The sequence below is a fragment of the Dermacentor silvarum genome, chromosome 11 (genome assembly GCF_013339745.2).
Source record: "Dermacentor silvarum isolate Dsil-2018 chromosome 11, BIME_Dsil_1.4, whole genome shotgun sequence".
NCBI lineage: Eukaryota > Metazoa > Arthropoda > Arachnida > Ixodida > Ixodidae > Dermacentor > Dermacentor silvarum.
The window spans coordinates 76,122,138-76,137,152 of NC_051164.1; the positions used below are offsets into that span (position 1 = coordinate 76,122,138).

Genomic DNA, 15,015 nt, shown 5'->3' on the forward strand with positions numbered 1-15,015 from the left:
ACACCAATAGACATTATATATCAATGTGCAATAAACATTACACTACTTCTGTGAAGACACGTTTCACTTTCGTGTTCTATACCGATTCCTATATAAGAGGGATCAACCACATTTTTTTTCCCAAAAACCATCAATGAATGGAACGCTCTGCCTGAGGACACCGTTTCTAAAACATCAAATTCAGCCTTTTACAGTGAACTGCTTGCCAGGTGATCAGTTCGTGTGTTTTGATGTTATTTTTTTTTCTCGCGTTTGCTGGCCTACTATATATATTTATGAGAGTGTATATGTGTGTATGTGTGTTTATATATTTATATGTGCACATGTATGTGTATATGTGTATATATGTACATATAGTCCTTTTCTTTCTTTCTTTTTTTTGTTTTGGAGATAGGTAGGAGATAGGACTTGGCTGGGATATGTATGTGTATATGTGTATATATGTAAATAACATATACACATGTATGTGTATATGTGTATATATGTATGTACATATAGTCCGTTTCTTTCTTTCTTTTTTTTTGTTTTGGGATAGATAGGAGATAGGACTTGGCTGCCTGTACTGTATTATTCGTCACCGTGTTCTTTTTGTTATGTAACCTTAATTACTACTGTTTTGCATTTGTATTATCCCCCCCCCCCCACTGTAATGCTCTCTGAGCGAATGTGGGAATGTATAATAAAATAAATAAACAACACATCAACATTTTCAACACGTGGTGAAAGAGCATATTTTAACGGTGTTTATTTGTTTTTTTAGAAAAGAGAAAGCTATTAAATGAGAAACCTGATGTTCGAGTTCTGCAGAATGAAAAATGTGAATTAGAAGTAGAATAATTTACAGTGATATAACTTGGGAAGCTGTTTAAAAAACAATGGTCTGTCTGCTCATTAGCAAAAGGAAAAGGACTCATCATTACTTGAGAAATGAAAATAATTTGTTATTGCTGGTGCGTTTACATTAACCATCCAAGCTGCAATCTCAGTAGTGCCTTAGGCAGACATTTTGTCTTGTGTGCCCACTGTTCCAAACAGATGAGACAATGCGCACTTATCAAAAAAAAAAGGTCAAAGGGCGGAAGCTTGCAAAAGCCAGCAATGCATTAAGACAGGTGCATAGCTCTTTGTTCACAAGCAAGAAAATATTCTCGTGTCACATGCAAGTTTGCTTTCCTGACTTTTTGAGGCAAGGCTGACAATGGTTCAGATTAGATGTTGTTATCAAGGGGAAAAAAAGACTTTAAAAAAACTTGCAGACTCTTTACTCTAGTGTGTGAACAACATGTAATCGTGGTAGCGAAATCACATAATCACACAATGATCACAAATCAGCACGATAATCACACATAGATCTCCAACGCTTGCAACACCAAGCTCGAGTCCTCCATGATGCATGTGAAAAGTGGTGCTCCTCATTTCTGCATCACACATGTTCCAAACTGCGTAACATGCCGTCTCTGTGGCAGTGCAGCTGGAATCGCAGACAGTTTGCGCCATGTGAAATGAGTTTCAGGCAACTTTGCCTATTCTAATGAATTATGACACATCCAGAAAAAGAAAACACAGATTTGACCACTCAAGTTTTGCAAACATGTTTTTTAACGTCTCTCAGCTCGACACTCACTCGTGAATCTATAAAGTGGAAGGCAGTGCTGCCGCTGAAGTGAGCTGATTGATTGCAGAGCCAAATCTTTATGAACACACTCACATATCTCCTAGAGTGCTCTGGCATGAGGATGTGTTTCTCAGTAGACTTTGCATTGCAAGCATCATAGAGGCGTTATTGGAGCAGAATATCTAGTTCAGTCTAGGCAGTGCTCTCCTACATTTGCACCTAGGAATAGCTTCAAGTTGAGACACACTTGGAAAAGGGCCCGACCATTCTTTTTTTTTTTTTTTCGCAAAAGGCAAGTTGGCAAGCTTAGTAGGAAATCGTAGATAAAGATGCGGCAGTGACGAATTACAAGTTTTTTTTGCTGCTACCTACATTTTTGCTCGCATTCTCCTTTCTGCGCTATTCTAAAGATGATTGTGCTGGAGGGAACGCGAACCAAACTACGTGTGCCTGAGACGATCACCACGAGCAATAAGCTGCTGTTCAAATGGAAGGTGCCACCATCACCACAGGTATGAACATTGTTTTGTACACATTGGCACAAGCTTTTCAGAGGAATAGAGAGGTTCACGTCTTTATGTTGAGCATTATTCTGCACTGTATCAAGAAATAAACTTTCACTTGTCAGTGCACCTGGTGATTGTCTTGCTGTTTTCGTTGTCCTTCAAATTCTTTGGTGCCACTTCCAATCCATTCAAGCCATCCTAAAGTACCTCGCTTCCTCACCCGAGCTAGCTTGCCTGAAGAGGACGTGCAGGCACCATAACTCTTCCTTTGGGAACCCTCAGTGACCTATACTCTTTCTGTCTGGCCACTTATAGGGGCTTTGTCACTTCTTTGCCAGGCATTACAATCTCTTGAAAAATTTATTGAGAGTACAGCCCGAATTAGACTGACTCTTCTTGATCTTGCTACCTCTAGTCCACAACCAGTGATGGAATTCAGACTCCCAACACCACTGACACATGGTGCCCCCTCTACTTTTACTTATCGTTCTCATCCTTGACCAACCTTTCCCTCAATGACGCATTTTAGATTTCCTCTGTTAAGTTCACCTTGTGAGAGAAGAGTATGTGCCTTTTCCTCTTTCTAACAGAACTTCCTACTTTGTCTGTGCTAGTGAAATCAAACAAACGTAGCAGCGTTTTTTTTATTATTGCACAGCACAATACATGAGAGACGTTGGCTGCATCTTCTGGCGCCTTTGCAGCATGGCAGCCAGAAAGGCAGTCGGGCTTGTTGGTTATTTATTTTCAGCAAGTAACATTGAGCACTTTGTATGTATTAATACAAAAGCAAACACAGGAAGCCAGAACTCAGCATCATGTAATAGTACTTTGCGGGCATCTTTACGCTCGGAAAAACACATTTATGTAGCACGTATTGAACAACAGAAAGCTCTATAGGGAGTTTCTCATGTTGCTCCTCAATTTTCTCATTGACACTTTTCATCTAATTATAATAATTGCGAAGTTTATTAAGTAATTAAAACTAATTATCTAATTTGGCAGAATGCAAGAAATAATCCGAGTTTTCCAAGCGATGGCAAACAACATTACCTTGGTTCTGTCCAGCTACGTAGCATTTGCATATTTTTAATGTTTTGCCCAAGTTAAGTGAAACACCCTGTATACCCGAAAACCCCTCCTCCCATACCCTGGAAATGACTCGTGCTGTATGGTGCAATCACGGAGGAATGACGTACACATCTGCAACGTGATTATGATTGGCTTCAAGCAACTTCGTGCTTAAGTTTTTCGGTGAATTGAAGAAAATGTTCAACATTCTATGTAGCAAAGTGTGGAAGTGTAAATGTGCACCCTTAGTCAATGAGCGATATAGGAACGGCAAGGTGTATAGGTACTGAGCATCGCAGCCAGAACACCTATGCTGAAGAATGAAGAGACGCGAGGCACTACTACTAGTGCTCTTCTGGCCACTGGTGTTTGATGTGAGCAATGTCCACATGCGCAGCAGTCGTGATGTGGTATTCACAAAAGCCTTGGTGGGTGGCCTCCTTTTGGTTTCACTTCCAGTTCTGGTTTCCAGGTGCTACATGCATATTGCACTTTAGTCCTTTTTTTGCATCAAGCTTCTCGTCCTAATAGCACCTTGCAGTACAGCACATTTTGGAACACGGATGGTTGTAACTATATGTTCGACACATATCTTGTATGCAATGGATAGATAGCAGCAGTGTGGAATGCTGGCATCAGACATGCAAATGACATAAGCAAAATATTGTGTCCTAAAAAATTGTTTCCGTACTTTGTGTATTTGCAGCAACAATGTTCTGCTTTGCTGGTATTTTAAGACGTGGGATACCATATAAATGTGATACCACAAGGGGCACCCAGTTTTAATGGGTTGCAAACATGGTCAGACTGTCAAAAAAGTTTTCCTTGTCTGAATCAAGTTAGCATATTCACAGGCTTCCCCAAAACAGGGCGTTTATATTGAATCACAGCTAGGAACTTGTTAACATCCGTGCATTAATTCTCTCAGGAATTGCGCCTCTGCGCAACAGCCACTCCGGCAGCACAATCATTCGGAATAACAGTCCCAACTTGCATCGATCACTCACCTTTGAGACTTCAATAGTGCTGTTATGCGTTACATTCGAACGGAAATGACTATTCGGTTTCGTACAGTACATCTTACCATCTTTATATATATATATATATATATATATATATAAGATGGTTTTGCCTGCTATAAATATTGTTTCTGCGAATGAGAACTTTATGTGCAGTATTCACTAATAAGTGTGTTTGATACTGCAAACACGTGCGCTTATTCCGGTCGGGAGTTCGCACTTTTTCAATTAGTGCATTTAGTATATTTGTAATTTTTTTCCCTTACATATATATATTGAATATATATGTCTATGTACCCTTTGATTTATTTACCTAGAAATACATTGGTCATTCCTCGCGCCACGCAGTTAATAAACCTGGTTTATTTCACTCTAATAATTTTTTCTTCGATCATTGTCCCTTATCAATATCCAACAAGAAGTGTGCATAAAATGACGCGATATCAAGAATAAAATTTCTTGCGTAGCCTTAATGTTGCAGAGATACCAGTTACTCTTAGAAGACAGTGGTAAAAACAGCAGTTCACCTGGTAAAACTACATTTGGTACCGGCCGTCAGGAGTCATGGGCGCACCAACGCAACTAAAACATTAAAAAAAAATGTACTACACAGACGTTCTGCGAGAAAAACTGGGCGTCCGCCATCGTCCGCGTAGCGAACGCGCTTGCTAGCAGACGATGCCCTTGACAACGACGTCAAAATTGAAGACGTCGCGTTGTATAATACATGCCTCAAATACATATGTTTGGCAAAATGGTGTATAAACATAAATTTGCAGTTGGAATAAAGCACTATTTTAAGAGCGTACTATGCGCAATCGGCCTCGGCGCCCGCAGCGAAAGTACGTTGAATATGCCGCGGAGCGCGTCTCCGCCCCAATCCAGCTAAAGTCACTAGAAGGGACTTTAAATCCAGTTCGCTCGCAGCGCCCTCGCACAATTTTTCCACACGCGGCACCTCAGCGGGAGAGCGCCGTTCGGCCCACTCGACCGTTGGAACTCCATTGTCTGAGCATCTTGAGCAATATGTGCCGCGCATATATAGCAATTCGCTACTACAGAAATGTTACCGATCAAGACGCATGTCCAAAGAGACCGCGCGCGCTCTCAAACACGTGAAAGCACCATGTGAGTCGCACGCGCAAATCAGCCGGCGCTGTTATGATCGGCAAGGAATTTGACAGGTCAAGTGGGGAGGACCTCGCCGCGCGCTTTCCCATGACGGGAGGCGGTTATCATCTTCTTGGAAAACTGGGATCCGTTAAGTGCGGTAAAACATCGCCGCGCGCTCTCGTCTTCCTGGAAACTGTACCTCTCAAATGTGGGAGACAGGCCCGAGCGCTTTTCCCGTGACGAGATAATCCCCTTCAACCCCGAGAAAGTGTCACACCTCTACGACCTAAGCAGACGCAAAGGCGAGCAACCAAAGGAGAGGACCCGAGGGGGAAGAGGTCGTCAACTTGACAACCCGACAGAGGACTGACACTTCCACAAGTTCCCCGACGGAGACATCGGCTACCACAAGACCACAAGGGGTTATTTAATGCAGTCCTGGCCCCCATGTTAGGCAGAACCGCTCGAGACTCGGATAGAGTCGAAACCAATGGAACAATGAAGTGAATACAGTCTTCTATTTTTCATCATCACGATGCCCGCATTCATCGTCGTCTCCTGATTCTTGCGGTGACGACCCACCTCACCCGGTCGATATCATATCAGCGCTCAATGCGACACTCAAAAGACAAGCGCTCACACAAAACTCGGAGGACGCTTAAGCTTCGTCTTTAAGAGTAGAACGCGGTAGCGTTATCGGGACCCGTTCGCATCGCATCGTTCGCATACGGCAAGTAGGCTTCATTCTCTGCAACACTGAATGTGGGAAAGCCAGCTTACAAAGACCAAGCTTACACCGATCTCTTAAAGTCGGTTTCACTTTTAAACTGTAGTAAATGCATTGCTGGAAAGACGTTTTTTTTTTTTTTTCAGGGGCATTATAAGTGGTCTTATATTAAAATGTGAAGGCCCTAGCACCTTTTTTGTTTAGTTTATTAATTGTTTGCTATTGCCCCGACGCGCGCAGGTCTGGTAGAAATGGGCGCGTTAAGTTAGCGCGCTCCGAACTCCAAAGGAGCACGCTCGAATGCGCTCGAGTGCGACGCCTTCGAAGCTTAACTTAACGTCATTTTTCCAAAAGCCGTAACAGGCGCGCACTCTCGCGCACCGTTTCCAGGGTGGAGCGGGTAGAGCGCGTTCCGTAATTACACACCGAAAGTCGCTTTTTAGTCGTGAAGTTTAAAAGAGCGCACTCTGCTGGCTAGAGCGCGCTCGAGCGCCTTAACTTAACGCGCCCAATGTTTGAGTTTCCTCGTAGCAGGATTAGGTTTTCTCGTACATGGTAAAGTCGTACTTTACCATTTTTCTAACGGATTTCACTGTGAGAAATTAAATTTTTGTTCACCAAAACCTTGCACCACGTGGAGGGCCTGCGCGGTCGATTTGGTTGGATTATTTTCTCCGCCATTCGCGATCACAAGCCGGTTGCCGACGCCGAATTTTCTGCTGACACGGGGCCCTAAACGCTATCGCGTTAAAAACACGACGAAGTATATATAGAGCTGCAGCGATATTCTCGTCGCCATGGCTGAGCTACAAGGCGAAGCAACAACGCTACCGCGAATCATCATGAAAAAGCTAGGCAAACTTTGGCATTCCGATTTACTTGATTCTGCGGACGCGCCTTAACGTAGACGGGCGCGCGATTGCTCCAACCAGCGCCTCCTTTATAATAAAGCTTAATAAAGGAGGCGTTGCTCCAACCGGAAAGGAGGCGACCGGTGATGTTTGAATCTGCCTGCTAGATGAGGAATCGGCACTGGTGGCGCGGGCGGAAACTTAACTTTAAAGATTCCGCGAACATTATACACGTGGAATTTCGTTGCAATTGGCCTTTAATCCTTGATTGCGAAGCTTGGTCGCGCACAATCGACAATGCTTGTGTCTCAATGTTTAGTTACTTTTTTGATGCGAAAGATGCGATTGAGCGAAAAAGCCGGCGGTGTCTGTAGCAGCGAAACTTCCCATTGGCTGCGACGCCACATCACGAGCGCGCCTCGTGCGCTCGTAACGCTGGCTTGCTGGCTCGAGCGTCGACGGAGCAGAGCGGGCGAAAGAGTACACTTGCTGCAGCGATATTGCGTGAGGGGAGAGGGCATCGCCGCGACGCCACGTCATCCTTGCTCTCTCTCTCTCTCGGAATCCTGTGTTATCCGCGCGTTCCTTGTCCGCGCAAGCTCCCGCCCGAGTTCTAACTGCGCCTCTGTAAGGCCAAATCGAAACGCGCCCAGCGTCTAGGAGTTCATAACTCGAAGGACCGCTCAGCAGCGTTCAGTTGGACATTAATGCTTTCGCATTCACAACTCACAAGAAGTGCTTAGGTTTCCTCGGATGTTTCTGCTTTCGTGCATTTAGAACCATTCACGGGGCGGTTGTCTTGCACATATCAAATGTGTGATGTCAGCCGCGTCACCGCTGTTAAAAGCCCCCCCCCCCCCCCCTTTCTTTTTTTCTTCGTTGCCTTCGCAGGCGTTTTCCTCATGTAGATAGATGTTGAGTTTTCATGAACAATTGAAATATTTCTCAGCATATCGCCTTACTTGAATTCATCTTCCGAGATATTCGAGTCCTGTCTCCTCATCGTCAATAGTCCCGCGACATTTGCCTCTCAAAGGGCGCAGCTGGGCAAGAAAGATTGCCGCCGTAGAGATGCATGCCTGTCAACACTCGGTCAACGCGCATTGCATGTGTCGCCATGCTCTCGAACACGTGTCGCCATTTAGCATCGAAACTCAACAAGTGGCCTAAGGAAAGAGCTTGCGTCATGCACCCGATTGGCTGACGTCAACAAGCTTACCGGTTTGATGGCAGAGTTTATGAAGGCGAAATACGGCTTACCGTATGCACGAATATAAATTATTCGGCCATTTAAGGATTCGGCCATTTAAGAGAAATAAAACAAAAAAAAAAGTACTGCGATTGTAAAGCGACTTCTATTGCAATTGTATGTATGCGATTGTAACGTGTATAGTGCTCGGGTCTTTTCACATATCGCGGTGGGCAATGGAAACCATGCCAACGTCGCGAAAACAGCTCGCGTTTTGCGGTTTACGACTCTTCGCCTGCAACTTTTCACGCTTATACGCACGCAAGCATCGCGACCTCAAAATACTGGGCGCACAGCGTTTAAGAAAGGAAAGGCATGCAAGATCGATATCGATTGTTGTCTGGGGACAAGGCAAGCCCCAAACGGGTGTACGCCTCTTCTACAGTATTTTAACGAAGTGAAACGCGGCGCACGCCTGGGCTTCGACTATGCAGTCCGGGGCTTCGACAGAAGGCGCACATCACAGCCACGTGACTGGATGCGGGCGGATCAGCTGCGTTCGCGCACTGAGGCCGCTTATTGTAACCGGGCGTCCGTTTTATACGTCGCCATCGGTGTCCTCTAGTGGCTTTTACGTTAGAGAGCCCTGTACAGCTCTCCTACGGCGCTCTAAAGCCTGCGTGGAATGCCACGCAAACCGACGACGTGGCGCGATACTTCCCGTGCTCACTTTTTGAGCTTTTCGGCGCCTTAAAAAACATGTTGCAGTTTCGCCCAAAAGGCTCACCATCGTACGCTTTCACTCGCGCACACAGCGTACGGCGCGGCGACGATTTTATCGCTTTATACGGTTATAACTTATATCGCTTTACCGCTTTAATTTTTATTCCTAAAGAACCATAAATGAATGGAAATTGGAATGTGATGGGAAATAATGCGATTGATATAATGGAATGCCATTGGTTAGCAATAAACACTCAGTCGTGAGTAATCGCTCGTGTCGTGTTGTCATTATTTTACTCAGTGTCCAATCTGTTTCGTTCGCGTTGTACGTAAATACGCCCTAGGCCGAACGGCACCGATTTTGGTCTGCCAACTGTTGGCGACAGCGTTTTCATTCCTTTAAACCGTTGGCCACAGCGTTTTCCGTCCTGTAAACTGCTCGCGTCATCAGTCGGCAGACCAAAGTCGGTGCCGTGTCGGCACTATTACGGCCGACGCCGAGAATGCAACTGGAAAGTTCAAATGACAGCTACCTTTGTAATAGGAAGATTTGGCCTGACGCACGGTATTACCGTTGCTGCATGCCTCTGCATTCAACCGAAGCCGACTGGAAAGTTCAAATGACAGCTATCCCCGTAATAGGAAGATGCATGGTATTACCGTTGCCGCATGCCTCTGCATTCAGCCGAAGCCACGCACACGTCTGGTTGCAATGAACAACTCTCGCTTTGCCTGTGTGTTGGCACAAACATGAAGGTGAGGGCATACTCTACGTGAACGCGTTATTATTATTTTTTTTTACCCACCGTTTTGTTGACGAGCAGAATTGTGCAACACATACACACAGCATCTCTAGGTGTCGCCGGTAGCGCTGCTGTGTACCGTCTTTAGGGTTGGAATGGCGGCATTGCACTTAGTTTATCGTATCTGCATGCGATATCGCAATACTGCGATTTTCGCATTTCAGCACACCTTTTTGTGGAAGACTAAGCTAATGTTTGCGTAGGCGTTTTCATAATTCACTTCGGTGAAAACGTGCTTGAACTCATTACTCTAATTAATAATAATAATGAGAAGAAGAATCAGGCGGGCCACCGTGGCGTGCCTCATGAAACGCGTTGTCATTGGTTCCCGCCTACGCCGTTCGCGCGATTTTGCACGGAAGTTCACGCACTCTAAACATTGAAAACTCGCGCGCACTAAGGGGTCGGCGCGACCTTATTACCTGCTGCAGCTGCGATGTCGCAAGCGCGATATCGATATATGCGTCAGGTTACAGAACTATAATGTATGCGCTTTTCGGCCAGTTCTGTAGGGGAAAATATGTAGTGGAAATTGAAACTCAACAGGCAAACCCTTGTCTCGTAAAAATATTTGCTCCACTGAAATACGTGTTCCGTTAAACCTTCATACTGACATGTTTCTGCAACATATTGCTTTGCACGCGATATGGCCCTTACAGATAGCCCGCACTTTTCATAGTCGCCATTCATTTACGGACCGTACGTTCCTGAGATATTTGAGCTCGGTGCGTTCCATGCGTGCAGAGATGCGCGATATAGCTGCAGTACACTGATAGCATTGTGCGGCGTGGTGCAACGCCCACTGATGACTCCCTTCTGCCTGTGTCCGCTGAGTATTAGAGGTCAAAAATGTGAACGCCGGCGTTATTGAAGGACCTGGCTAATTAGCCGAGTTTTTACCGGCGGATATTGCAGAATATAAAGCGAACTAGGGCTGCGCGGTTGATCGATTAACGTTCAGATGAATCGACTAATGCTATTAGGGGTGTGCGAATATTCGAAATTTCTTAATAACGATTCGAATTTGCCCTATCTTCGATTTGGTCTTCGAATCGAATAGTCGCTTTACGTAAATACGAATATCTTACGGATAGTTTACGAATATGTTTCCGATAGTTTCCGATAGTTTTCGGAGCGAAAGTATATATTACAGGCACAAAACATGTGAGCCTACCTATAGGGCGCAGGCTACGCCCCTCCAGGAGTCGGACTTCAACGGCTGCACAGCGATCATTCGCACTCTCTGAAGAGTCCTGTGTATACCAACCAACAAGGTCCTTGCGTGTTCCTATAAGGCTCCATTTGCGATTTTAATAAACAACGATTCATAACGCACATTGTATGAAGACAGAAACTTGCCAACTTGATGAATACTAGGATGTTATCACCGTTTGATATATGACAATGACAATGATGTTTATTTTCGCATCAGTACAGCGTAATGACACGTGTAATTGTGAAAAAGGCTGTTCGTTATTCTAAATGTATTCGATTCGCTTTAGCCACAATTCGATTCGTATTCGATTCCGTATTAAAAAATACTATTCGCGCACCCCTAAATTTAATCGCGATTTTTTTTATCCATCGCGATTATTCGGTTGGTGAGGCCACCATTAGCAAAATCAAGCAAGCATCAGTAGTATACTTCCTGTTGGGCTAGTTGATGCATGTCGTCTTTTATGTCCTTCCCTCTATGTGTTCGTGGCTGTGGCGCTAAATTTGTTCAAGCAAGCATCGACGCCCCACTTCGCTTGCCTAAATCGGAAGTACGGGAACATTTGTTTTTTCTTTAAGCGAAAGCTTCATTACGCTACCTCGGGCAGCCGTCGGCGACTCGACAGTTTTCACCTTGAGAGCTAGAGGTCAAACCACAAGAGAGCATTAAGGCGCGTTTATAGTCTGACGTTATCGGCACGCGGGCGAGCGTCATCAGACGCCAGGCGCGTCGGAGCGCATTGGCCGCGCGTCCGGTTACGTTGGCGGCGCCAGTACGTCTAATCATCGGTCGAACTATAGCCGCTGTTGTTCTCGCCAACGTGACATAACGTGTGCGCGCGTTCACGCTACGTCGGACTATATTTAGGCCTTTACGGAGCCCCGAAAGGAGACATTGCCGCCGTTGCCCGAGTAGAATTGGGCCCGGCTGCGAGTTGCAGACAAGTCTCGCTACTTTACTGATCACCGCAGTGTCTTCATAGGCATAAAAAATGATGAATAAACACTGTATTTGTTGCAATATGTCTCTATATCATTGCGAAACGACACTTCAGCCACAGCTCGACAATGGGCCTAGCCAGGGCAGTGGAGCTTTCGCTATCAACCAGGGTTAACCAAAGCTAAACTACACCATTTTTTTTTCATTCTTTTTAACGTACATCTTAATCTTAGGTAAATGAGCGTTTCTTGCGATTCGCTCCCATCTGAAGGCGGCTGCCGTGACCGGTTATCGAACCAGCAACCTCGCGCTCAGCGGCATGCATGAACACGCTGCACTTCAAATCAGCGGAGTGCACAAGTCCAACGCCGTTCGAGTGCCTCTTTACCGCGGCTGGCATGAATCTTAATTAGCAAAGGAAGTCTGTATTGCAAGGAAACATTAACAATTGCTTCTTTGCCTCCGCATCAGGACCATCATTTACATTTTAGCGAGCCCGATATGCTTGCTACGTTCACTCACGCAAACTACTGTCGCTGACGTGGTATATAAAGACAGCTATCTATTTGTAAATAGTACGATGTGTCTTTCTGCAAATGATTCATCGATTGATTCACGGAACGTCCCAAAGCAAAACTGGGGCTACGGTAGACGCCGTATACACAGGGCATAATTAAGTTATATGGAATTTTTTCAAAGTCACCCTGTGGCAGATAGCAGTATTATTGTCCTCGAGCCGGATTATTCAAAGAGGCGGGCACTACTAGCTCGAGACACCGAAACATATATTCAGCTAATTAACAAAACATCGCTAATAACTTTTAACTAATTACTTTACGGTACATATTGCAATTTAGAATTGCAGCTGGTCAGCACGCAAGACGTATCCAATTGAAATGAATTTACAGGATGACACCAGTTTCGCGATATTATTTCCCCAAAGCGTGAGACGAAATACATGGATGTTCAGTTACTTTTGTGCTTCAATGCATAAAAGCGCGTTTCGTGGAACAACCGTGCATTTTTACGGCGAGTTTGATGGCGCATATCTCCAAATTGGTGTCATTCTGGAAACTTATTTCAAGAAGATACGCCCTACAAGCTCACCGGCTACATTTCGTCAATTGCAATATGCGCCGTAAACTAATTAATTCGGTAGATAATTAGTGTATTTCTGTTAATTAGTTGAAAACATGGTTAGATTTTTCGTGCAAGTAATTTCCGCCTCTCTGAACAATTCTCTCAAGGAGTAGAATTATATCATCTCCAGCAGGCTATCTTTAAACATTCCGTAAAACTTAAAAATCGTAACCCGGCCTGTATACAGGGTGTTTCAGCGAACACGTTCAAAAATTCTTAAAGGTTGCCTGTGGCAGATAGCAGAATTCTAGTTTATGAGCTGGTCTACTCGAAGAGGCGGACATTACTTGCACAAGAAACTGAAATGCATACTCGAATAATTAACAAAAATTTACTAATTATGTTTTTAACTAATTACCTGGTGTACCATATTGCAATTTACAATTTGTACCCTTGGAGTTCGCAAGGCGGATCCACTTGGAACGAATTCTCGGGCTGACACCAGTTTCGAGATATTAATTTCCGAACCTTGCGGAGAAATGCATTGGCGTTCCAGTCAGTTTCTTAAGAAAATGTTGCTTTATACATTAAAGCACAAAATTAACACATTAATTAACACGTGGTGCATACACTGGTCTGAATCGGAACGAACAGTAAATGTCAAGCTAAACCCATCTAACTCATCCTTCCACTGGGTGCTGACAAGCGCCGAGGGTTTCCCGTCTCACCTTGTGCATATCATCGAAATGCAAACTTTTTTTTTTCTTTTTTCTTTTTTTTTTTTTTTTTTTTAGCGGCAGCACGCGCCGTGTAATCTCGGCTTGTTTGTTCGTTCCGGGGTCCCATAGCTGCTGCCTTCACAGGCGACCGTAGCTGCGTAAAGCTGCGGACCGGCAAATCAAGAACAGGTGAAGACAGTCCCACCTCTATCATTGTGCCGGCCACGGTCCTCCAGTGGCATGCGAAGATGAAAGCTATATCTCACATCAGTATATCGGTAGATGTCGACCGTGCAGCCCATTGAACCACGCCGTTTGGGCGCTCTATAGACAGGTGTGTCGACTGTATAAGTAACGAACGTTTGAAATCGAGTCTGATATGTAGGAATCGAATAGTGATATATGACACCGAATCACATGTAACACCTTTTCAAATATCTTTACAATAACATTAGAAATGCTTTTGTTAAAACAGGCCTTCGGCTCAGTGGTCGTGAGTCTGGAATTACCCGACGATATATGCTAAGTCACAACGCGCAAATCCTGTTTATTCCCCGGAAAAAAAGACAGATAAGTATAAGCAAAGGCGTGCGAGACACGGCGTTCGCTGACAAACGTTCCACGTGAGAACAGCACGGCGAGACATGCGTCACACATGCTTGACAAGTTCTGTGAAAGGAAACGCCACTGCAGACGCTCGTTGAGTGATCCCCGGTTTAAAACAGCTGGCGGCGATCAGTTCGAAACACAGGGGGGCGGTGAGTCAACGGCAAAACGCGTGAAGAAGAAGCTGCCACTCACTTATGCTCTCGGTGCTGTGCCCGTGTCTGGCAGCTGTAGTGTCCGTAAGCCCAGCTCGGGCCGCCAAGATCACGATGTCCGGAACAGCCGCAGTTACCGGCCACTCTTTCACCATCCCCGCGCGCACGACGTCCCAGCGCGGGACACGTGCGCTTACTGGGCAAGCTTATAGGCTGGCTTCAAGCCAGAGGCGCTACGGACATGCGCAGTCCGGTAGAACGTATGATTTCCGGTTGATCGATTCGTGTTCATCCACCGTTTACGACAGGCTGACCCTGCTGATATCAAAGCCGGGGCATCGCTCGTGCTTGTGACGAAGCGCGAAAAGGAATAGCCCTGGAATTTTAAAGGGGCACTAAACAGAAACACATCATCAGTTTAGATTGACGTTACACTCTTAAAATATGTTTGCACCTTTTGGTCCCACAACGATAATCTCGGTACTTTCAAGTCACGAACGCGGCACGCGCGGTGTCAGCGTGACATAGCATTCTGGACAGGAAAGTAGCGAGCGCAGAGTTTTCAAGAAAGGAGACGCAAGCAAGGCAGGTGACGATTATCGTTGTGGTACAAGCCCCAGAGGGTGCAAACTTTTTTAAGAGTGTATTTTTAAAGATCTCTATTTTCGCTGATTTCGCGCTAC

General features: G+C 45.1%; 1 protein-coding gene across 3 annotated transcripts in view; it reads left to right on the plus strand.

Annotated features, from left to right (window-relative positions):
• The first annotated feature begins 2,020 nt into the window (after positions 1 to 2,020).
• LOC119433960 (phospholipid phosphatase 1-like) overlaps positions 2,021 to 15,015 on the plus strand; it is a 44,513-nt gene continuing 31,518 nt past the window's right edge. For all 3 annotated transcript variants that reach the window (XM_037701249.2, XM_037701250.2, XM_037701251.2), the window contains exon 1: positions 2,021 to 2,127. In XM_037701249.2, the coding sequence (XP_037557177.1) occupies positions 2,026 to 2,127 (102 nt within the window). In that variant the 5' untranslated portion in view covers positions 2,021 to 2,025. The remainder of the gene's footprint in view (positions 2,128 to 15,015) is intronic.